The 25,736-nt window shown below is 35.1% G+C and overlaps 1 protein-coding gene across 7 annotated transcripts in view; it reads right to left on the bottom strand.

The window, feature by feature from the left end:
- Positions 1-25,736, bottom strand: part of LRBA (LPS responsive beige-like anchor protein) — a 342,404-nt gene that overhangs the window by 21,698 nt on the left and 294,970 nt on the right. For 5 of the 7 annotated variants that reach the window (XM_087936051.1, XM_026698133.2, XM_026698134.2 and 2 more), the window contains 5 exons: positions 21,184-21,351; positions 12,267-12,356; positions 6,372-6,564; positions 4,365-4,427; positions 53-208 (listed from right to left, as the gene is read on the bottom strand). In XM_087936051.1, the coding sequence (XP_087792177.1) occupies positions 53-208; positions 4,365-4,427; positions 6,372-6,564; positions 12,267-12,356; positions 21,184-21,351 (670 nt within the window). The remainder of the gene's footprint in view (positions 1-52; positions 209-4,364; positions 4,428-6,371; positions 6,565-12,266; positions 12,357-21,183; positions 21,352-25,736) is intronic. The other 2 variants (XM_026698135.2, XM_087936052.1) reach the window with 1 other exon arrangement.

Genomic DNA, 25,736 nt, shown 5'->3' with positions numbered 1-25,736 from the left:
ACAGTTTAATTAAACAGTTTCAGAAAAAGATCAATGTATTACATTAACTCACCTGTATCGGTAGAATACACCCGAAAACTTTTATCCCAAAATCCACAGACCAGGATATAGCGATTATCTGAAGTAATAACAAAGCACTGGGAATGGACTTGAATACTTTGGTCCAGAAGATCTGTAATTTGCCTTCTATGCATACCTGTATTGCTAGCTAAAAAAGGAGAAAATGAAAAGACGAGAGAAATAATAGTTTACTCCCATTGCAAAATATGTTTTAATCTCTTGCCAAACAATCTTAAATCAATAAGAATCTGATTCTTGGGAACCTTATCTCCATTTATTTTTGTCCAATTTTAATACAGTGCTCAGATTATTTCAAGAAATAAATCTTATAAGGCTCTGACTATCTCTCTCAAAATTAGTAATATGATAAAATTCATCTTTAGTGCAAGTTCAGCTGGCAAAACAAATTAGAGAGACAATACTTTTAGTAAATATACATTAATACAACTTGACAAAGTATAGGTAGTCCTCAAGGTATGAATGTCTGTTTTAAGGCCATTGGAAGTTGTAAATGCACCACCAAAATGTACGTACAAAATCTTGTACCTTGAACGTGATCACTCCTTTTGCCCACGCACTCACTAATGGAATGGGTGGCTCATTAAGTGCACATGAGATATCTCGGGCTGGGGAAAGCCATCTGCTTCAGACCACCTGATTCAGACCACCCAAGGCCTCCCCTGACCCACGGATACTTCATTCTCCCTGCCCTGGGTCACCACAATTGTTGTCCCCCATACTGCCAACTTATCTGATGAAGATCTGTCTCCTCTCCATCCTGTTTCTTTGCCTGCTCTTCTCTGCTGTGTGCGCCATTCTGGGCGTCCTTTCTCACCGCCAAACTGCATGAAGAAGGTGGCAGCAATGAAACAGGAGGTGTGGAGGACCACGTTTGCTCTTCCAAGTCTCCTTTTCCATCACTGAACTGCTTGAGAAAGGCTTTGGCTATAAAAGAGGAGGCATGAAGGCCCGCACATGTACCTCCAGGCCTCCTTTTTCGCCACCAAAGCACTTGAGGATAGCGTTTCTGTAGGCTTTGGCAGCCATTTGCAAAAAGCCTTTGCCAGTAGGAACATAGCTTTGGAGGGAGGCTTCTGTCCCTCCCAAGCTTTGCTGGTGCCAACAATGGCTTTTTGCAAAGGATTGCCAAAGCCTACAGGGATGTAATATCCCTGCAGGCTTTGGCAAGGAAATGGCAAACAGAGGAAAGACCTGAAGGACCAAGGCCTTCCCTCCATTTTCAAATATCCAGACCTCAATTCACAGAGAATAGAGGCCTAAGGTGCAAGATAACATGAGATAATTCATACAAGATCTCACGCTGTTATCTCACACAATCCTCTGTTCTCTACAAATGCACTGAAAGCCTGAAGCAACATAGTAGGCAAAGAAACGGCGACTGAGGTAAGTGAGTCTCCATAGGCACAGTGCCTGTGAAGACCTGGCAGGGGAGTGAATAGGCAGGACAAATGTTACATAGACTCCATAGTCGTTTGTAAGGGTAAACAACTGGCGTGGTGCTGAAACATTCGTAATTTCAGGACTTGTTCATAAATGCTAAGGGGTGCTTATCACGTAACTTCGAACATTAGCTAAAGGAATGCTTGTAACCCGAGGATTACCTATATTTGAAAGGATATAAGGGTTTTACAAATTGCTGTACTGGTCTGTTAGAACTTTTCAAAGATAAAGGGTTTTTTTCATGATTGTACTTGTATGTATTTGCCTTGGGATTGTTTGCACAAATACTAATACAGTAAATGTCTACAGATATCAGATTCAGTACTGTAAAGTTCCTTTGTACACTGTACTGTGTTTGTTTGCAAGAGTTCTGAATTTGCTTGCAGCAAGTTACTGTGCATTCCACTTACTGTGTTAGTTTGCATGTGCTTTAAGATCACCTGCCTTTGTTTTTAAATTAAAAGGAAGCTTCCATGCACTGTTTTCAATTCTGTCAGTGAATGTTCTAGTGCTTTACAATAACTTACCACTAGAGCAAAAGCCATTTTCCCCTCTTCCAATTTTCTCTTTTTCTGTGGAAATGGTTTCTTATTAGTTTCAGCCACTGGTTCACTTAACAATTGTGAAGATCAAGTATTTTTTCCTGGTGAGACCAGTCTATCAGGGCAACCTGGTCTACCCAAATATGGGATGGAGCATACTGCTTCCACTTGTGGAGACCGTTTAACGACCCAAAGAAAACAGCAAGCCTGATTTTCTCTTTCACTTAATAAGTTTGATCAATTTGCTTAACAATTGTGATTAAAAATGACATAAAAATGAGTCCAATTCATTTTGTGACCAAAAGGGATTACGGTTATACCTTGAGGACTACCTGTTATATAACCTTTAATGATTTAACCCTTAATGATTCATTATACAGATTGTAGATCACTAGGAACTTTATTTGAACAGGGAAACTTGTGGTCTATGTACTGCAGCAACATATATATAAATATAATTATATATATATAATCGTAAGATATATTAAACACGGTATAGATAAATATAATAAATATAGTATGGAAATTGGTTATAGTAGTGATTTAAAACAGGGGTCCTCAAACCTGGCAACTTTAAGACTTGTGGATTTCAACTCCCAGAATTCCTCAGCCAGCATAGCTGAGTTAAAGTCCACAAGTCTTAAAGTTGCCAAGTTTGGAGACCTCTGATTTCAAGGATAACTTCAGATGAGATTTCATCTATATTTCATTTGTCATGTGAACCTAGGCATTTTCAGCAAAAGCTTCATAAATTGTTATGTGACTGCCGGACACAGCAAGCAATTGTCAATGTGGGTTAGTTCCTGACTGCCTGAAATGTGATCACATGACCACTGGGGGCACTGGCCATCAGAACTTCAGAACTGGGTCATAAGTATGTTTAGGGTGGGGGTTCACATTACTTCGAACAGTCACTAAGTGGCCAGTCATAAGTTGCGGATTGCCTGTATTTCAAAATATATTGCAGATCATTTGCAGTAATTTACAATATTAATAAACATCCTAAAACAAGCTGCTTAAGTGTTAACTCCAGATATAATTTCTAGCTATAACTTTAATGTTATCAATAGATACACCTGCAACAGTTCTTTACATGTTTAGGGTAATGTCTTTTTCAGACTGCACCTAGATTTAGCACATTTATCTACAGATTTAAGTGCCATTTATTCAATAGGTACTAATATGAATAACACTAACTTTGCATTCCATGATTCCCTCCCTCTATCAAAGGGAGATAATCTTAGGATCCAATCTATCAGTTGCATGCTAAATATTAATGTGGAATAAACACAAAAGAAAAAGGCATAGGTATGTTATTGTATTACATTTCCAAACTAAAATTTCATCCTGTATTTTGCTCACTGCAAGAATAAATCTTGCAGACATCCATGAGAAGGGCTGAATAGAATAACAGTCCTATGCTTTAAACATTGAATATAAAATGTTTATCAGTTCATCTGATAAATATCTACTGATGCTTTCCCAGGGTTGTGATAAATACATTACAGAATATATTAAATGAAATTTACCGATGCCTTAAAAATAAAGATTCACAAATCACCTAGAGCATTTTTTTTCTTTGTGATTTAAGCAACAGCACTATAGTACAATATTTGTGAATCAAATGTATTACAAGATTTAATCTAGCTGAGAAACCATCTTCTGCTTCTCTGCTTCTGATCCTAAAGTCAACCATACTTTAATAAAAAAAAAAGTACTAATATCCTAACCTCAAATGACTGAGCCATTTATTTCAACTCTGGAACTGCTTTGCAATTACACATTAATTCCATCAGCCTGAACAGCAGGCCTGTGGAAAAAAGGATTGATCTCCTGTAATTATAAAATTCTGGCACCAGAGTTTTATTTTTCACAACACAGCGCCGCTAAGAACCCTACTGTTATTATGAAAATTTTCTCAGCAAAAAGCTCCATCACATTACTAGTGCACCAATTCATCATCACATGCCTTGCTCTGCTCATCAACAAGTCTGAGTGATGAAAAGGCCCAATATTATCCTGACAGTACTTCATGCGCATTCTCAATCACACATTATTACGGCATCCATATTAATTTTCATTGACACACGTCCTAGGCCTGTTCAAATTAGGCAAACCAATGAAGGGGAGTTGATGAAATACCAGCATAGCCACAGCTCATTGCATTCCAATTTGCATGCAAATGGTTTATCAGGAAAATTCCATTCCCAGCAACCAGCAAGTGAAAAACAACCGTAATCTACACTTCAGGGCCACCATACAGAGCTTAATGAATCGCAAAGAGAGAAGGAAGTGACAGACCTATGAGAGGATCGATTTCCACTGGCAGCTGGTATGGCTGGTCTTGTACAGCACCTTGATGAACTAAAAGAACGAAAAAAGGCTTAGAAATAGTGCTATTTTAGGTACTAAAATCACACAAAAAATCATATAAATAAAGAATTATGTGATATTGTCTTTTTAAGAATTTGATTTTCTTCCATTTATTAAATTCTACCAGCCAAAATTTCAAGTTTTTTTAAAGGTTTGTTTACACATTTATTTCATCTTATTTCTGTTCTCAGTGTATGCCATCACCAGAGATTTGGGCCATAAACTATAGCAGATGGTTAACCAGCAGCTTCTCATATTGCAAAAAAGAAAACAAATGGTAAAGAATGCTGAAAACAAAATGTGACAGCCACTTGCTAACTATAGTGGATCTCATCTCCTTCCTTTAAGGGGACAAAAAAAACCCTTTGAAAAGAATAACACAAATTTAGTATTCATTAAAAATAATTGTTTTATATAAAAAAAGATTTTTAGATCATATAATACAAAGGGATATATCATCATTTAAAAGTGGCATAAACAGAGGAAATTCTCATCTGTAACTTAGTTTTGCTTAATAAAAATGTATAAACAATTTTTGTATTCAAAACATTCTTTTTTTTTCTAAAGCTAAAATGCAAAATATTCCCAGAACATTTTTCTCAAAATACCAATGAAACTTTGCAATAATGGAAACTAGTATAAGAAAAATCATATGCCCAACCTTTTCACAGGCAAATTGCAAAGCATATGCTGATCATGAAACTAGCTTCGTTGGAATGATTCATGTGGAATTCAGAAGTCTATGATTCAGTAAAATGATAATAAGCAATATAAGTTTTTTCTCTGTGAGGATAGATGTTCTACTGTACTCAGCAGTTAAATACTGTTAAATCAACAGAATGAAATGTATACAATTTTACTTACTTGTGTCAAGTGAAATATGATTATTTCTGTATTTTTCTTTTTTAAAAAAAATGGCAATAGGAATTATACAGTAAAACAATAAGCAATATTTTAAACAAGAATAAAAAAGCTAAGAGACCAGGAAGGACATTAAATAGCTGGTAGTAATAAAACAGTGGACACTAGGGTTTTTTCATAGAAATTTGATGAATTTCAAAAGTCAAAAGCAGCAATGAAAAGATGGGGACAAAGAATTTGATAGGAGGAATGCTTTCGTGAAGCACAAAAGGGTTAATAGGAAAATGGGAATAATTGAGAACAGAAATATAGGATGCATTTACTATTTACCAGTACTATTTGGTTCAAATGTAAAAGCAACCACAAAAGATAAGCTGTTTTTCTCCAATATCTTGCCAACTGACAAACAGACATTATCCTCTCCCTGACAGTCCAGACTAAATTTGGAGTAAAGTTGTTCACCTATCAGGAATAGCATTTCAACCAATTTACCAACTAATACATGAACATTTGTATTTAATTACAATTAGTCCTAGACTGGTGGAAAACCTTGATGTAAAAAGGAGATAGACAAAGGACATTTGGAAATTTACAGGGGTCACATGTAATAACCCTAAAATGATATATATTGTATATATTTGTTTTTACTACTCAAATTTAAACTGACACAGCAAACCAGGGATAACCCAAAGCTTATAGATATTTTTATATGGGTTTTGAAAATAACCAATCAAGAATTCACATTTCAACTCTGCTTACAGTTTTGTTTCCAGATTTTCTAGTAAGAATAATAGGAAACTGGCATGTTACTAGAAATTGTAAAACTTACAGCTTATATTGCTCAGGTACTTGTAAAATTTGATGCCAAAGAATGAGGTTGTTATTCTTATAATGTATTAATTACACACAGTTTGCATAGTTTACATTTCTGAAATGATTAAAAGCTCCATTGCACTAATATAACTATGCTTATACTTCTTAAGATTCAATCTACTATGGAAAGTAAGTAGCCCTTTTGCATCTTATCACCACACACCAAGTTGCTAATTATGTAATCAATATTTCTATACTCACCAGGAAGATTGTGCCACTTATTCACAGCAAATAGTCGGTTGACAGTGACAGTAATCACAGCAGAATTTGCCAAACCAGGCTGAGTGTTGGCTGCTACATGTGTTACAGGAGAGTTGGATGGAAATTTTAGGACCATGATGACATCCTGTTGAGCTTGGTCTGTGAACATCAATGGACTCTGGAGAAGGAGATACTGTTGAGTGGGGAAAACAAGATCCCAACCACGAGGGGAAAAAGGGAAAGGCAAAGAAGATTGGAAAGATAAAGTGCAGGAACAGTGAAGACCCCATTAAAAGAAGCAAGAAGCATCAGCAGCTGCAAATGAATACTAATGCAATACTTTTCCACAGGCTTTGGAAACTATGTTTTTAATGAATACTTTGATTTCACATTAAAAATTACATGGAGAGGAGGGAAAAAAGTAAGCAAATTTAACATCTACCGCAGGTCATCATTAAAACATTTCCAGGTGTCTGTGCATTAAAATGGCTAAGCTTGTCAATCACCAGATGCAGGTGAGGAAAAGAAAACCCCAATAAAAAGAGAAATAAAATCATGAAGATGAAAATGTGTTCTCCCCAAAAGCTGCAAAATAGCATTAAAGATCAAATCATAAAATGCTTTAGCAATTTAAAAAAAGATATACAAATTAAGTATGTAATCCATATATGCTGTGCATGCCTTCTGTGCTTTAAATTCAGAACCAATAAAAGGCTTTAAAGCCAGTATTTAACATATATGTCTGCAACTTTTTAAAGCAGCTGTGTCGTTTTTTCCATGATCGCATGCATGCCCTCCACATGTCTGCCCTGGGAAAAGACACAGCTCTTTTAAATCGTAGAAAACAAGGGGTCCTTTTCGAATTGAACGTTAAGTATTCTTGTATACAGCAGGGATGTCAGACTGGTGGCCTGTGGGACAGATGAGTCATGCACAGACCATGCCCACCCCAGCTCTGCAAAGGCAAAAAATGTTGTGATACATCACATGATGGCATGTGACGTGATAGAATTTGATACCCGTGGTATAGAGCCTCAAAATCTTGACATTCATGTAGGAATTTTAATTCAAATTAATTGTAGAATATAGATTTTTATAGCTGCTACATTTTGATGAAATGTATATGTGCTGATGTTTCCTTAGATTTATCACTAGCCTCTTCAGAGCAGAACAATGTTATATGATTATAAATAAGGATATGACATCTGAAGTCAAATTCCATTTTAGACCATTTTAATGAAGCTAGCAGTGTGGTAGCTGATATTGTCTCACACAACATTTCCAGGAAATTATTTCACTAGTCAATAATTTAATTTTTAACCAATGGATTCTACAATTAAGCATATATTTTTGGGCTACTGTTCAGTTACATTACAGATACCAGGGCTTCATTCAGAGTTTCACTTCAATATCTGCTTCGTTCATGATACAAGTCTATAGAAGTAGATTTTAAATAAGTATAGAAGTAGATTTTAAATAGGTATAGATGTAGATTTTAAAGAATAGAAAAAAGAAGTACAGATATGAATTTTAAAGAAGAATAAACTAAAGAAAGTTTGATGTTATTAATATATTCAAAATAATATTTCCAAATGAAGAGTTTTAATTTGTAAATATTAATAAATCAAAAGATTTTCTGCAGCTATTCCATCTTTTCCTCCACAACTGATTTGTTTCTGTTAAAAAAAAAATCAATAATATAAAGCAAGGGATCTCATGCTGGCTTGGGAATTCTGGGAGTTGAAATCTACAAGTCTTCAAAGTTTGCCAGGCTTGGAGAACCCGGACATAAAGGATGAGGTGGGGGAAATCAGGAAATGTTACAAAAAAAGAATGTAATATTATCAAGCTCCATAATGATAGCAAGTTCAAGAAACACTGGATTTATGGAAATATAATTATTATTAGTAGGGTCATATAATAAAGCCCCCCAACCTATCAAAATATTTATTTCACACAATTTATACCTAGTGTAATTAAGGCAGAGTTACTGAGTGTCTTTTTCACACTTCCTGCTCCCTTCAATTCAGGACCTCTTCTGTAATGCGCCAACCCTATTTCTTCCTTTAACTCTCTTCCAGGCCCCTCCATGTTCTCAAGGTCCATTAGACATTCCATCACAAAGATGAAACTCAAGAGGTTAGCTTAATCTGGATGTAACCCAATTAACAATCACATTTTAAGTCGAAGTTTTATAAATAATATTTTTTAAAAAATTAAATTTCTAGCAATCCTTGGTTGCTACAACCCTTTTTCTTAATCCTTTGTCTTCCTGGAAAGCTAGAATTCAGCAAAGCTCTTCTAGCAGAACCTTGTGGCTCTGGAGCTACTTAGACCTAGAACTGCAACTTGGCAGCAGACAAGTTGACACAGTTTTCCACATAGGGCAGAGCAAACTAGATTTCCAGCATGCCGACAGACTATCTATTTAATATCACTTGCCTAATGCATTTTTTATTTTCGCTTTAATGTTTTGTACTTTGCAATTTTGCATCCTGTCTTCATAACTCTGTTTGATAATAGAAGTTTCATTTGTTAAGAAGATGACTTTCTTTGCTATGTACTGTTGGATCAGAACCCTAACATCTATAAAGAGTCATTAAAAAAATGTCAGCCTCTATTGCTTAACTTAAGAAATTGCTCCTTTAAACCTGAGGATCCCACTAATATATAATTTAATAATTTGCACCTTACCAATCATTGTTTAAATTTGTGTGTATGTGTGTGTATCCTTATTGTGTAGTGGTTAAGGCACTAGCCAAAAACCAGAAACCTAATCCTTCCTTAGGTAGGAAACCAATGGGATGACCCTGGGCCAGTCGCTCTCTCTCAGCCCTAGGAAGGAGGCAATGGCAGACCATTTCTGAAAACATTGCCAAGAAAAGTAATAATGACTTCAGGCAGTCATCAGGAATCAACACTAATTTGGTATGCAAATATATATACATCCTTTAAATATTACATCAGAAAATATATACTTATTTGATGAAGCTATAAAATAACTGATGTGAAAGAATGATCAAGATGCAGTCTTTAAACTCTCATCACTAAGTTTTAACATTTTGGTAGTAGCAAATTACAGCCAAAGTCCTATTAGGTTGTATTATCAAAATTCATACTTTCTCATGGATTCTGAAACTGTTTTAGACAACTAATATGTAACAGCTGAGCAAATAAAAGAACTTATTGTTAGTGAACATGGTATTAATGTACACTCTGTGGAGTAAAGTTATTATTTATATATTTATTACTAATATTATTTGTGAATATTTATGAAATACTATTTTTTGAAGTTTGAATAGAGTGACAATGGTTTTTGCCTATTTCTCATTAGTTGTATTTGTATGTTTAGTATCTTTTTATAGATAACAAATAAATAATGCATTTTTATATCACTCCTTTGAAGAAAAGACATCAACAGTACTTAGAAAAATATATTGCACTATGCATTCCTATTTGAAATCTTTGCATGAAGATGTAAATAAAAACAACTAATAAGCTACCCAGACACACTTTTGAGCAAGTGGCTAAAAGCCAATCAATATTATGAGTTAATCCTCCCTGGATACTCATTCAATTAAAGGTGTCAGTAATGCCTCATCTGATGTGGCCTCAATTAAATTCAGCTATCTGATGGTGTGAAAACACAAGGGGATACAGCAACAGCAGCCAAACCAGACAAATAGGCAGCCTCCTTGTGATGGCTAATTACTACACCTGGTGCATATTATGGCCTGTGCATTTAACACTGCCCAGGGTGCCTTTAATGGCTTCTCCACATAGAACCCAGAGAAATGAGTGGAACTTTTAGCAATTAAACCAATCGTTGCAGTGGTAAAACTTTGATTTGGTGATCTGAAAAGTTAACATAGCATGGAATGAAAACAATTTTTGTCAATTTTTCGCCTATACAAATACACCTACACAAATGTGTGTGATCTATTATTTAAAAAATATATATAGGAATTGTCTGAATTGAATGCTTGATTTTCAACCAAATACCGTGTTTCTCTGACAATACGCCCCCCCCATAGGAAGGCCCAGCATGTTTTCTAGGCATAAGGTGAAATTAAGTCCTTCTCCCAAAATTTAGGCCTATTTAAACCATGCGTTCCCCACCATTTCTCATATCGCTTGAACTATACGAGGTGAAGGGAAATGGGGGGAAAGGGCGGGTGGGGGAACCTGCCTTTAGGAGCCCCCCACAGGTAGCCTCAGCTAGAGCATCCCATGGGCAGACTTGCCTCCATTGGCTGATAGAAGCGCCCCACGGGCAGGGAATATCTAGAAATGGGGGATTTAAGAGATGTGTATCGTCTTATTGTACAGGCAAACTATAGGAACAGGGCAAAGTAGGTACCGTATTTGTGCAAACCACACCACAGACTACAATGTCTGTACAGAAGCCAAAACTATATTTGTGGATTACCCTCGCCCTTGTACTGTCTGAAAAAGAGATGCCAAAATACCCCACCAAGCACACAAGGGAGAGCTGAAGCCGGACTCAACCACCTGTCAGTGGTCGGGCTGCAAGCAAAACCTTGAGAAGAAGGTAGGAGAAAGGCGGGCTGTTTACCTCAGAGTTTTACGGACAGCAATCTCCATGTTCCCCCTCGAAGCATACCTTCTCCCTCAAAGATGCTAGTGGATGGCAAGGGGCACAAAGATCTCCCCAACCTCCCTTTGAAACCAGTTGGGCAATTGAGTAAACTGTGAGTTCCCTTAGTTGGCAGCCTAAGCGGAGGGGCCCGGAACTGTCCATTGCAGGTGATAGGTGGAATCAGCTTCTTTAGCGACCCTCCTGCGACCCATTCCATCCAAGTGGTTGCAGTGGGAAATCGGGTGCAGGGGGAAATAGGGCTATCTGAGGGGACAAAGAAGAGCGGCTGGCTCAGGAAGCAGAAATGCAGCAGGAATCTTGAGATCGTCTGATATATACTCTGACAACAGTATATGTATGCGATTGAGTTTGCAGTTGGGAACCTGATGTGTGGCCATGCCTTGCCACGAGACCACTTCTATCAGCCAATAGAAGCGGCTGGTGACTCTGCCCTTGGGGCGCTTCTATTGGCCAATAGAAGTGGCCTCATGGCGAGGTGAGTGTGCATGGCGCTCTAAGTGGGGGGTGCGTGTGGGGGGAGGAAATTAAGTCACCCGCAAAAAGACAGCCTAGCTGTTTTTTCGAGGCTCAAAAAAAATAAGGCTCGGCCTTATTTTGTGAGAAACACGGTAGCTATAGTGTTATCTGACTTTAAATGACTTTAAATCCACACACTAATTTCAAAATGCTTACGCAAACTTAATACCATTTTTAATGAAATTGGGTAAAAGCAGTGTTGATTAAATTTATATTTTGCTTTTATTTTTTGTTTTCACTTCAAAAGTCATTATTATTTTTTTTTCCATTTCTGTGTATCTCTCCTCTTTTTTATTTCTAAATTGCATTCCTATGTGAAAAGGAATATCAAATACTAAGAGCTGATTTAAATATCATCTGAATATTTTTGAACATATAAAATAGCTTTGTAAAAGCCATATTTTGTACACCTGCACATATACAAAAAGAGAACAATAAAGTTTAGTAACTATGATCATGTTGTATTGTTCCTGAAATTAAAATGGAGCATCATTATTTAAAAATTTCTATATTCATCTGATTAAACTTAAATAAGATCCCTAAAATAATGATGTTCTCCAGTTTCTGATAAGTTGTAACAATTATAATTTCAGTGGAAGAATGAATATTTTTAAAAGTTTCACTATGAAAATATAAGTTCTACTATGCGCGCAAAATGTTTGTATTTTATACATTTGAAACAAAGAGAAGATTTGTTATTTGTGTATTTTAATTCAAGTAGCCATTTTACCAGGGTGTAAAATCTGGATCCAACTTACCAACTGCATAGCAGAACTTCTTGGAGGATGTGGTTCTATAAGCACTTGGGAAGGAGTCTGTCCAAAACTTCGGATCTGAGCTTCCACTGCCTGGGAAAGACATCATCAATACATTCTTAGGTGGAAAAAGATTAGATTTATCATAAACTGGCTCTATACCTGTGCTTCGCTACGAAACTATGTGATCGGGCTTAGTTTGGGGGGAGGAAAATAAGGGGGGAAAATTGTGCCTTTTCCTACCAGCATCCATCGGTATTCATCTGGCTAGCATCCTGTCAGTGTGTGAGAGAGTTGAGGGCTGTTTGGAAACTAAAACAGTATTTGCTATGTGAGCAAGAAGGAGGCAGCATGGTGAACTGGATGCTCATTAATTCTAGCTTATGATACAGTCATCATCCAATGAATGTTAAGCACTGCTGAGCAAAAGCCTGGCAACACAGTATGTCTGAAAGCAGCAGAGGTATAGAAGAGGTGTCCTATATATCCTGGATATTTACACAGTAATGGTGAGAGGAAGCTAGTACAAATGTCTCTATATAGCAGACATTAGAGAAGCAGATGCTCTGTTGTTTCTGTATGCCCAAATTACAGGGCCATTGTCTCTTGGGTAAGGTATCTATATCTACCATCCTACCTTCCTACCTACCTACCTTTATTTTAGTACTAAATGGATGAATATGTATGTATGTTTGTATGCATGTATGCGTGTGTTTGTGTGTTTGTGTGCATGCATGAAAATATAAAAATAGAAAATATAAAAACAAAGTGAAAGAAAGGAAAATGAAGGTTATGAAGAAGTAGTTTCCAAACTTGTGAAAGTAGTTATATTATATAGACAGCCAGTTTGGTCTAGTGGTTAAGGCAACAGGCTAGAAAGCAGTTTTAGTCCCACTAAGCCATGAAAACCAGCTAGGTAACTTTGGGTGACTTTGGGCCAGTCATTCTCCTTCAGATCAATTCACCTCACAGGGTTGTAGAAGGTGTTTGGATATGTTTATCACCTTGAGTTATTTATAAAAATTATAAAGTTGTAATAAATAAAATAAATAAATTTTGCCATCTCTGTCCTAAATTACTTCATAATTTCCTTCTTTCCATAACTTTCCCCTTTTAATATTCAAACCCATAAACCACAAATTTGTTTTTCTTTCTTTTTTTTCAGCAAAAAGTTCACAGGGGATTTCAGTCACTGCTTAATGTAATTTTTGATTTTTTTTTCTAATCAAAAAAGTTGATTTTGCCATCTTTGCTTAGTTCTGTTATTTTCACCAACTCTTCTTTTATTGACTGATGACTGTAGCAACCATTCCATGTTAAAATGGCACTGAATGAATGGTGGTTATGAGTAGCCTTGAAGTTTCAGCATCCATACAGTCACGTGATCTGGCTTTTTATCAAACTGTTAGTACTTACAAGCAGGGCCAAGGGCCCCACAATCACATGATCACCATTTGTGATGTTCCCTGCTGACTTCCTCTGGAAATCAGTAGCAAAGCAGAGAGGGACGGCTGGAAGTTGCTGAGGTGAGTCTCTCCCATTTGCAGTCTCAACCAGCCCCTCTGTGGTATGCACCATGCTGGTCACTTGTACATTCTTCTCCCTGACGCTCGCCTTGCCCCTCTCACATCCCCTTTACATCCCTCCCTGACAACAACCCTAACCTAATCCCCACCCCTACACACAGTCTGGAATGGTTGGTTCTGGACAGTAAAGAACAGAGATTTGGCCAGACAGAAAAATCAAAAGGCTTTTTAGAAATCCTTACATTTAAATTCTTAGATCATTGGAAAGTAGAAGCTTATTTTGGTATCTAAATAATGCAACATTTGCTTCATATGAATATATGAGAACAAAAATAAAATCTTTGTGCTATTTATCAATTCTGAAAATTAAAATCATAAAATATTTGTGTTAATGTTGCTTTCAGGTGCTGCTTCCCTTCACCACTACTTACATACCCCGGAATATGTATATGTATGAAAACAAAGTGTATTTTAAAATACGAAGGTGAATGAAACTGAAATATAATCTAGGTTCTTGAGAACACCTTCTTACTGTAACAATACTTTTTATATAAGAAAATAAATAAAACCTATTTTTGTCCTGCCTAATTATGAAAATGACTCTTGCAGGTATAATTATGTTGCAACTCTTGAGTTAAAGCAGAGAAATAATTACAGCCTGCAAAAACAATTTATTTCTCCCTCAGTGGAGAAGTTTGCAACTTTCTCTAATCTGAGGCTGTACATTCCAGACATATTACACTGAGGCCTACTAATACAGCTTCAATGCAGTCTTCAAACCATGCAAACTGTCCATCTACCACATTGTAATCCCAGCTGCCAATCTGAAATAAACCAGTTAGGCAGAGCAGACATAACCTACAGAAACAAATGCCACTCAATAATGTTTAGAGGCACTAGGTTCATGGATAATTTCAAACAGTGTCTTTGTCTGGAACGCTGATGTGCTCACTGAGAACACCTAAATCTCTGGCTACTGGAAATAAGCAGAAAAAGAGGAATAAGAAAAATGAGACTTGAAAATACTTCAAAGAGACAAAGAAAAAAATGGAAAAGGATTTCAAAGAAACTATAAGGAAGACTGGAGAGAATACATGCAGTGCTGCAAATATTTAGGGTTGAAATAGATTTCCATATGAGATTAGGAACTATCACTTTGCATATATCATCATAATAAAATTATCATTCAGGATGCATATCAAAAGTCACAGTGCTGGATATGAGGCACTTAACTTACCCATATCAAGATTTAAAGTTAATTATTACTGGAAAAGGAATATCCTTTAGAGATTGCCAATTTAAACACAAATTATTTGTAATATATATTTCTATCCAGTGTATTGACTGAAATCATCCTTATATTGACTGAAATTTATTTTTCAGCAAGTTCGTGATGGATCAAACATATTCTTACACTGCCTCTATTAGATATTACATCCTTAAATAGTATGTTTGGATTCAATACATTTTAAAAAAATAAAAAATAAAAACTGGTACCATTTAATGGTATTTTACATGGAGGTTTTCAATTAAGTTTAGACTAATCCTTAACATTTATTTAGCTTTTCACACACAGTTCCTGTGCTGCACTGTGTCAAACAAACCATCTGGACAGCACACTTCTGGCTACAACTTCTACCAAGATAATTTGCTTCCAAAAACCTTCTGAGCTGTGTCTATGTGGAGTCCTCATTTATTTAAATCACACTTTCAGAATAAATGTCTACCTTTTCTAATAATTATACTAATTTTCTAAGACATATAGAAACACCTATTCATAAAAAAAACCCACTGCAAATAACTTGAGCAGCTGTTGAACGAAGTTGTAAATACAAATTGCATTTGACTTTATGAAATATTCACTGGCTAAGTTGTCTTCTTATGATTTTAAACTGAAATTTCTAGTTTCCACCAAGAATTTTAAAAAAGCATAAGATGTCATGAGATTTTGAAAGGGCGGGAGATCTCTTCTATTGAAAAGAAATAAGGGTCATGTAAATGAAAAATTGCAAAAATCAATAAAATAATGTTGCAAATTGCATATTAAAGGTAGGAAATCAGTTGTCTTCTAGGTATTACTGAATTTCCTAGCAGCTGCAGCCTGCATGCTCAAATGTGAAGGGTTAATGGGAATCATAATATAGCAACAACTGCTGGAATATATTAATAATTGATACATTTTCTAATATCTAAATAAGACCTATACACAAACACTAATGAAATTAAGAATTAAGACTACAGAAAGCATTTAGAAGAGAAACTTCACATTTTTATTGGATTCATCAGCAAAATAAACAAATGATGCATGAACACAGATGCACAGCGGGAACAGCCTTTGTGACATCCGTCTGGAGCAGGGGTGTCAAACTCGATTTCATTGAGAGCTGCATCAGGGTTGTGTTTGACCTCAGGGGGCCTGGATGGGCATGGTCAGCTCGACATCACTATGTTGGGGGCGCCTGTGGTGGACTGAGCACTCTGCCAGAAAAAACGGGCTCCCGAGCCCTATTATTGGCTGTGATGGTCTCCTGCAACCCTCTGCCAGTGAAAACAGCTTAGGAAGGCCACCTGTAGCCCTCCCAAGCTCCATTTTCACTGGCAGAGACACTGTGGACCGGTCTTTATCTGTTTCCAGAGCAGCCCCATGGGCCAGATCTGAACACCCCACGGGCCGGATCTGGCCTCCAGTTCTTGAGTTTGACACCCCTGGTCTAGAGTTTTCAGGAAGACATGGCTGTCTTAAAGCTTCAAGTAGTGATTATCAAATGCTTTGCCCAGCTTAAGTTGGAACATATTAAAAAGTCAATTCCATTCCACTTTTATGGGTGGTCCATGTCTTCCTAATCTTAGGTCCTCTTCCAGGAACCTAGAAGTTTGAGGCTTCTGCACAGTATTTTAGTTGTTCCTAACACTTCTCTCTTTTGGACAGAGAGTGGTGATATTGTTTAGTGGCTGGATAGAGTAAGGGTTAGAGTACCACCTTTAACATGATGGTCAGAGTTTAAATCCTAGCTGGAACCTACAGTATCTTACCTGTAGGGGTCCTTGGGAAACTATCCTGATGCTTCACCTACCTATTACAAATATTAGAGTGATGCAAAGTAGTAGAATCATGCTGGTTTGGACAGTCTCCAGAATAACAAAGTCCACATCAGATGTCTGAAGCCCTAGACTGCTAAACAAAGGTTTCCAGCACTAGCTATGAGGCTAAGGAGATACACTGGAGAAGCAGAGGTCAAGAAGATACCCTGTCCCATCATCCTGCTGGAAAATGATTGAGACTTAAACCTGTTGCCCTTTCATAAGGCCTTCAGAATTGGCTATGTCATCAAGCATCAGGACTGAAGTGTATAGATGAGATGGTGAGATGATTATGTTGATAGTTGTTTGTGGTTTTTATATTGGATGCTGATAATTTATTGTTATGCTGCTGTTATGTTGTATTTTTAGTGTCTATTGCCTAGAGTTATGATGTTGAGATGGGTGATAGTATGAACTGAAATAAATACATAACAAACCTAGTTAATGCCTTCCAGAGTGCATTAATTCCACTGCAATTCTTTTCAACAATGTAATTTGGAAGAAATGGGACTTGACATTTATTTTATGCAAGAATTTTCATCATATTAAAAAAATAAAACAATTATTAATTAAGCTAGTTTCAATATATGTACTATTGAACCATACAGTTTTTCAGAATAACAATTATTCCTATTGTGTCATTGATATTGACTTGAATCCTAATTAATGTTACACTATCATAAGCATTCTCTCAGTAGAATTTTATTCATAGAAAATTGGCATCTTTAAAACAGGGATAAACATTTTTTTTTCATGATAAATTTTACTGGCTACAGTCTCCAAAATTTATTCCATAGTGTTAGTAAAATGTCTGGATCAATGTTGAGAGGACATAATGAGCTATAAAAAATAAATCAATTCATTTCTATCTTCTCGTCCTATGAAAGTTTTTTGTAAAAAAAAAAACAGTTGTCATAAACAACTGTTCTATCCATAACAAAAAAATCAAATTCAGCCTAATATTTAGATATACAGTTTATAATCTCTGTTTAATCATTATATAAATAAAGCATCCTAAATAAACAACTTCCTTTAAGACATTTTTCCCTTGGATAAATTAAAACATTTCTTTTTAAAAGACCAAATGTACTTGTAAATTCATAGACATTTACTTCAATATGTTAGTTTAAGAAACTGTGTTCCATTGTAATTAGTTTCAGAGGTTCTTATATCGCAAAGTAGTAAAATTTAAAATGTTTAGAGAAGTTGGCAAACCTCTTTATAGAGAGAAAACTATTTTTATGAACTAACAAAAATATTTCACTTTTATTCAAACTATAATTTCTGACCAATCAAGCCAATGCTGGTCACGTAAGTTGCTCTCAATTTTGGAATGTTAGAATAAATCTTTGAAGAGACGGATTAACAGACAGGAAGATGATGAGTTAGTATGAGGGTGTATAAGAAATTCATTTATCAAATGGACTGACAGCATATCATATACATATTGGTATGATTACATGGAGATATGCATAGAACTTTCATATTTCTTTTGCCTTCTTCCATAACTAAGGGAAAAATGATTCTCCGGTAGTAATGGTAGGAAAGAATACTTCTTTGAATGTCTAAACGTTAAGGCATAATATACCAGAAGAGACTTGTCACAATTTCTGAACCATGAACAGCAGAATATAAAGGAAAATACAATCTATTCTTCTGATGTTAGGAATTGACAAATTAATTAGGAGCGTCCAATAGTTATAGCAATTAGGAAATAAATGTCATATAAGGTATCTCATCTCTTCCTCAAAAGCCCTTGAGGAAAATAATCCAAAAATGTTGATTTTGCCTTATTACTAATCTTAAAGAAAAACAGAGAATCAGTTTCAATTCTGATGTTAACTTTAGAAGAGTTAGCAAATGTTTGTTCATCCTCATTTTAACTGACTAAAGCCATGGTAAGCCAAAACTCTGAAGATCTGACAAGTGATAAAGAGACATGGTCAATGAATATCCTGTTTGTTTCATAATATGGAATGTAAACAAAGCTACCTTCAAGGGACATTACATTTCCTGATCGTTAAAGTACTAATAATGTTTTTCCCCTTCTATGCAATGTAAGATATTCTTTAAAAAAATAATAATACTCTACCTGTATTAAAGGCTAAAACAAACCATTCTTGGGCTTCTTGCTATTTGTAATGCACTGTTTGTGAAGTAATATCAAAGACTACCATATCTTTTTTTCTATTCCTAAACTGCAACATTATATAATCCAAACTTTTTCATTGGTCTGTTTTACCCTTTAGCTCATACATCATGAAGAAATAATTAAAATCTAGGAAAATGTTAACATGAAGAAAAGCAGAAGAAATTAACAAATATTCCAGAAGGTCAACAGAAGGCTGTATTAAGTGATCACAAGCTTTTCAAAAATTAATTACATTTTTACTAATAAACATATGTTAGGCCAAAATAATAGTAAGCTTCATTCTTTTGTTTATCAGCATAAGCTGTTTTTAAACAATTAAAGACTCCCTCAGTGTTTAAAGTGCAGCAGACTGTTAAGCTATTACATCATAGAAATAGTAAAATAGGGAACAGACCCTTTTATTCACAAATTATTGTAGTGCTGTTTTTCCACATGTGTTGGCTATCTAGGAAATTAACATAGTGAGAACTTCTTTGTTCTTTCAAAATTCCAGATTTCTTGGCAAAAAGAAAATAGCATTCTGTATGTCCCTTTGTGTAATAAAGACACTTAATCACACTACTAATCTTGAGCTCTTTGTATTTTAAAAGATATTACAAAGAATGCATGGATACCATGACTTCTTGTCTTATACATGTGTTTGCAAGTGGAATTTATGTCATGTCAATTTACCTAATTCTAGTTAATTTATTGTGGTGTGGGGAAAGCTGGGAAACCCCCAGGGTTACCCTAGCAGTTTTCTATACTAGATTTAACTGGAAAAATGGGTTAATAACAAATAAACAGATGCAGATACACCCAGACACCCACTCGCTCTCCTAAAATGCTCTTAGTATATCATGACAGCAAGGCTAGAAATCAGAAAATCCTGCTTCAAGTCCATTGTTTATGCTCTTTAAAAGCATGTCAGAAAATCATAAATAAAAGTGAACTTTGTTAGTTGTACGAAAATAAAAATGGCCATGATTGGACTCAAGTAGAAAAGCATAACATGATAATGCCAGTGAAGACAGGAGCAGTGGTGCAACCTGTTTTTAAATCAATTATTCAAACAATTATTCTCTTACAAATTCAGAAAAAACTATTTCAAATGTGCATTTCATGTACGTAGCATTTTATAAAATTTGCCAGATCTATTATTGCATGTTGTACACTCCCTTGTTGATAAAGATCTATTTGTTTTCAATTATGGAAAATTAAGTTCTTATAGGACTACATATGAAAAAGACCATTGGATTTTCTTTTATTTTTAGTGCCTGCATAAAAAATGATGCACCAATCATAAAGATTTCCTAGGCTTTTTTCCTCAAAAAAATTCAAGAAACCCCACAGTGGAAAATCTAGGAAGAACTATAAATATTTAATTAAAACATTTTAAATCCACAATTTTTATTATAAAAGCTTATAGTAATATCCCTAAACTTTGCAAAGAGAACAGTCAATAGTGATGTATATTTTCTTTCTTTCACATGAAGTCTTACAGATTTCCAAAACCTCCCCAAAGTCATTTTATTCAAAAATACTTGCTAGCTACAGTATTTCCCTTTTCAGTTTCCCAAACTGCTTTTTCCATTTGTAAAACATAGCAAACCTTGTAGACAGAAGACCATTGCTGAAGAAACAAGGTAGAAAGGAAAAAAAGTCTTACTAATAACTTACAAAATCTGATTTGAAGAATTATCCCGTGTGTAAACAAAATAAATCTAAGGAATTACGTTAATGTGGCTAGAGTAGAAAATATTTTTTAAAACAGGGGTCCCCAACTTGTGGGCCATATCCTACTACTGGGCCATGGGCTAATCACCCCCGTGCTGCATGATGCCCGGATGGTGCACATGCCTCTGCGTGCACACATAACCCCATTTGTGAGAGTATCATCACAGGCACTTGTGGTCCTACTCTCACTAGTGTCACCATGAATGTTGCAGGTACTCTCGCGCATGCATGCATATGCACATGCACTTGCCCATCCCACTAAATGATCTCCTCTTTTCCCCCTCCCCCCGCTAGGACCACCAATGTGGAAAGATTGAGGAACTCTGCATTAAAATGTCTAAAAATACTTTTAAATTAAAATAAGATAAAATATGCTTTATAAATATTTCAAAAAGTCCCACATTTCTTCATAATTTTTTATTCTTCCAAGTATCAACATGCTTACCTCCCTCAACATTGGATCCATTATTGAATTAAGATTGACAGCTCCTTCATAGGTCAGATAGTAGAAAACATTTAGAGATCTGACAGCTTCTGGCCCTTGCTGCTTATAGCCAAAAATCAAATCAATCCACTGGTGCAGTTGACAGGAAACAAATTCGCTTTCCAAAGCCTAAAACAAAATACAACACTGTTTATATTGTTTCTCAAACTTATTTTCTGTCCACAATCTTACATAAACCACAATGCAAAGGTTAGAAATATGCAAGTGCCTTAGAGAAAAAAAAACTATGACTATTTCACAAACTATTTCACAAACAATGACTATGCTAAATGTAGCTGTTAGAATATGTTGAAACAACTGTGCCATGCAACCATACACCATGCACTGTCCCTGGTGTAGTTTTTAACATTTGCAATAGAGTTTGTACTAGTATTAAAAGAATTCAAGGTTGTACTATGAACAATTAAATTCACCATGGATGAGTAATCATAGTCTAATCTGACAATAATAGGAAAGGACAAGAGAGACGATATTAATCATCCCAATCTTGTACCTTTCAGTTGTGTGGGCACCTCTGTCTCACCACATCTGAAGAGTACCAGTGTGGGAAAGAAAATACTCTAGTTAGCTAAATAAAAATTGCTGAGGCCTTATAATTTATGCACCATTTCCAACTGCAGAAACAGGAAACCATAGAAGTAGCCACTATCTTAAAATGATGCAATCTATCTATTAAATATAAAACAACTTTATCACAACTTATAATTTATTATATCTATCTTGAATTTTGACAAAATGACATAAATAGCTAGAAGACAATTGGTAAATTTTACTAGCACTATAACCGATTTGTTAAATGTGTAGTTTTCTGGAGTATACATATACATTTGTGTCAGTTACAATTTCCTCTGTAGTATGGAAAAATGCAACAAACATACTAGACTTTCAGATTTTTATACTGCATCATTTCTCTTCACTTATAGATGTCAGTAGTTTTCGAGAAGTGATTTATGTGTTAACTAGCATTATTTCGAATGGAGCTAATTTTGAAATCTCAGATTTCCTTTAATAGTAGATCTCCTATATATAATTAAAATGGGTCAGCACTAATCTTTTGAAGATTAATTAAATAATTTATTTATTTATAGTAAATTATACATAAATTTATTAATTAGAATAGAATTCTTTACTGGCCAAGTGTGATTGGACACACAAGGAATTTGTCTTGCTGCAAATGCTCTCAATATACATTCGTCAAGAGTCAAGAATCATCAAGTACAACACTTAATGATAGTCATAGGGTACAATAAGCAATCGAATCATACTAGGAAACAGTCAATATAAATCATATGGACACAAGCGACAATTTATAAATTAAATATCATAATTAAACAATTATTAGTTATTGAAATAATTAAATAAAAACAGCAATTGTAATAATAATATAATTTTAATATTGATTTTAATATTTATTAATAATACAGCAACACAATAAATTAAAAGCATTACAAAAATCTTATTTCAGAATCTTGTCTTATAACAGAAATCAACCAATGTTATTTCTAAATCAGTTTAAGTTATAATTGCTACACATCATTAAATACATCATACATCATTAGTGAGTTAGGATTGACTTTTTAAAAATTCCATCTCTTCTTTCATTTGTATTCTCTTCAAGCAATATAAATCTCAACTGATCATGCTATAAAATAATGCTTTCTTTCAACAAACTTTCTTTTTACAGAGACTACAAATTATTATGAATTTCATTTAAAATATAGCTTCCAAACACACGACTTATATTTGATATCTTGATAGAAATCATTTGATAGATGATTCCTCAGATTCATTAAAAGATGTCTAGTGACTCCAGGACTCTAAGCCCTAAAAGACAGATCTCACTAAGATACATACACCATGAAAACCTAAAACTACTCTTACTAGAATAGTTACTGGATCCTACAAATCTGAATGTGCTTCTCTTTCTCCCTTTTTTAATCTTCATGAGAATTAAGCGAGAAGAGATATTTGAAATGTATTTGTAAATCACTTTCCTGGGCTGGGTCCAGTCTTGTTTATCTGAATTAATAGACGGTCTTCCCTTTGTCCTTAAAGGCCTCCTTCTTTACACACTGCAGATGTACATGTAACAAATGCTTATGCAAATAATTCCTGCATTTTTCAAAATCTGATTGATTGATTGATTCACATCAGTGTCAACTCTAAGTAACTTCATAGACTTTCTCCATGACAATCTGCTCTAGTCTGTTATTCCAGGTCTTCACCACTGAAACTCAGACAATGTACCCTGCTGCTGGTCATACTCTTGACTTCCCTTCTTTTTATCCTAGCATTAGAACCTTCAGAGAGTAGATCTTTTCATCCTGTGCCTGAAGTGGGATAATCTGAGACAGATCATTGGTGCCTCAAGTGAGAAACTTTGATTTGTATGTTGATCCATTGATTTTTCTGTCTTATTTTTTTGTGCATGATATTCTCTGGAGACTTCTCCAAACCAAAGTTCAGAAGCACCAATATTATTTAAAAGTCCAACTTGCAATTTCCATAGAGTTTCACAGGGAACTATATATTATTCTGGTTTTGTAGGTATATACAGTACACAGCCTATATCTGAGTATCTTTTCCAAGGCCTTCATGTTTAATTTACCTAGTGATAGTTTGCAGCACATTTCTTGACTGCTTGATATCTTTCATGCTTTAGACAGAAGCTATCCACCACTTCAGTATCTTAGTTGACAATTCTAAGTTCTTATTGTACCTGTCATTCGTGTGTTCTTTATATTTAATTTAGTTCAATGTTTCCATCAGTGCTTTTGATGTAATTACTAGAGCTTGCAATTCCTTTGCTTTTATGGCTATCAAGGTAGAGTCATCAGCATAGCGCAAGTAATTGATGTTTCTTCCTCCAGCTTTAAAACCATACTTATTTTCTTCCAGTCCAGTTTATATATATTCAATATATATGTTGAATAAATAAGTAATGTATGTGCTCTCTGTACTATGGTTTCTGACCTGCGTATAAGTTTTATACAAAGATAACTGGATATTCTGGATTCCCATTTTTCTAATATTTTCTAAATATATTACACAGTTTGATATGACTGACATAACCAAAAACCTTTCTATTATCAATAAAGCATATTCTTATTTCTTTTGGATATTTCTTGGCTTTCTCAATTATCTACAATACATCAGCAATATTACTTCCTATTTGTCAGCTTTTTCTAAAGCAAGCTTGTTCAAGAAGTTTTAGCCTTTTCTAAAACTAACTTGTTCATGTTGACCTTTAGTGTCGAACAATGAAAAGTTTCTAGTGAATCAAAAGACATCAGGAAAAGAGGTTAGGACTTAATTGTCCTTCAGATCATTAAGCAATTATTAAACAATCATATATCCATTGTTTAACACAGGTAGTGTGCAAAATCTTTCAGAAGAAGGGAAATTCTCAGAACTTGGAGGATTGTGTACAAAGCTCTTATTTTTCCAACTGTTTAAAGCAGTCAGGCTTGAAGCTGCTTGAACATGTTGTGGCCTTGATGATGAAGTAGCTGTGCATATATATTCCTACCAATACCCATCGGAGGCTTCCAAAGCAACCATGCAATTTTATCTTACAGATCTGTTAAGAACATTTAACAGAACTTAGCTTAAGTACAAATTAGGTAACATTATCCACTGAATTTGTCTAAATATTTTAAATTCCATATGATCATTCAGAGCACACTCTTTTTATGGACATAGATCAATTTATTTTAGATTACAATTTCAATTAGGGATCAGTTCAGGGGCATCAATTCAGATAGCAGAATGAGTGAGTGTACGATCATCCTATTCTTTACCAGCAAGAAGCTATCTTGTTACTTTAATTCTGGTAATGGTGCATTCTTTTTGCTAATGATAAATGAAGATCAGCTGCCAGACTTGATGGCTTTTACACATAAAGTAAGAGTGTATGTCTTGGTTTCTTTTTACATCAGACATAAAATATTTGGGGCTGAATATTTTGTGCTAAAATATTTTGGTCTCTATACCTATATGTATATGTGTAATAGCAGACCACATGCTGAATTGTCTGAGGAAAAGGCAACAAAAGTCCGTAGCATGATGCATGGAGCTTTAATGGAAAAATCTCATTTCCCTTTGGATTTGAGAAGTGCAGATGAAGTAAAGCAAAGAAGCAGGACACGTTTATAATTACAGAAATTAAGCCTAGTTTTCTTTCAAGGAAAGGTCCTATTTAAAAAGGAAAATTTAGTCAGGCTCTGAGAAGCCACTCCACAATATGCATACAGAAATGATTGGTTAGTTTCATTAACCGATGCCTGAAGAAACATTTATATTGACACATAAAAAACAGCAATTGTCTTAATTTGTGTGGTGCACTCCACACAAAAGCCCTAAATATGTTCAAATTAGAGCAAGCTGCTTGATTGTCACTGCAATCTCATGTCATGTTAATGCATGACAAACATTAAACCATACACTTAAATGGCAATTTATATCATTTAAATGTTTACTGCCTGAGTAACTCA

This window comes from Pseudonaja textilis, chromosome 6 (assembly GCF_049901715.1).
Source record: "Pseudonaja textilis isolate UNSWEBS1 chromosome 6, rPseTex1.2, whole genome shotgun sequence".
Taxonomy (NCBI): Eukaryota; Metazoa; Chordata; class Lepidosauria; order Squamata; family Elapidae; genus Pseudonaja; species Pseudonaja textilis.
Note: the sequence above shows the minus strand (reverse complement) of the source record. Positions and strands in the feature narration are given on the sequence as shown.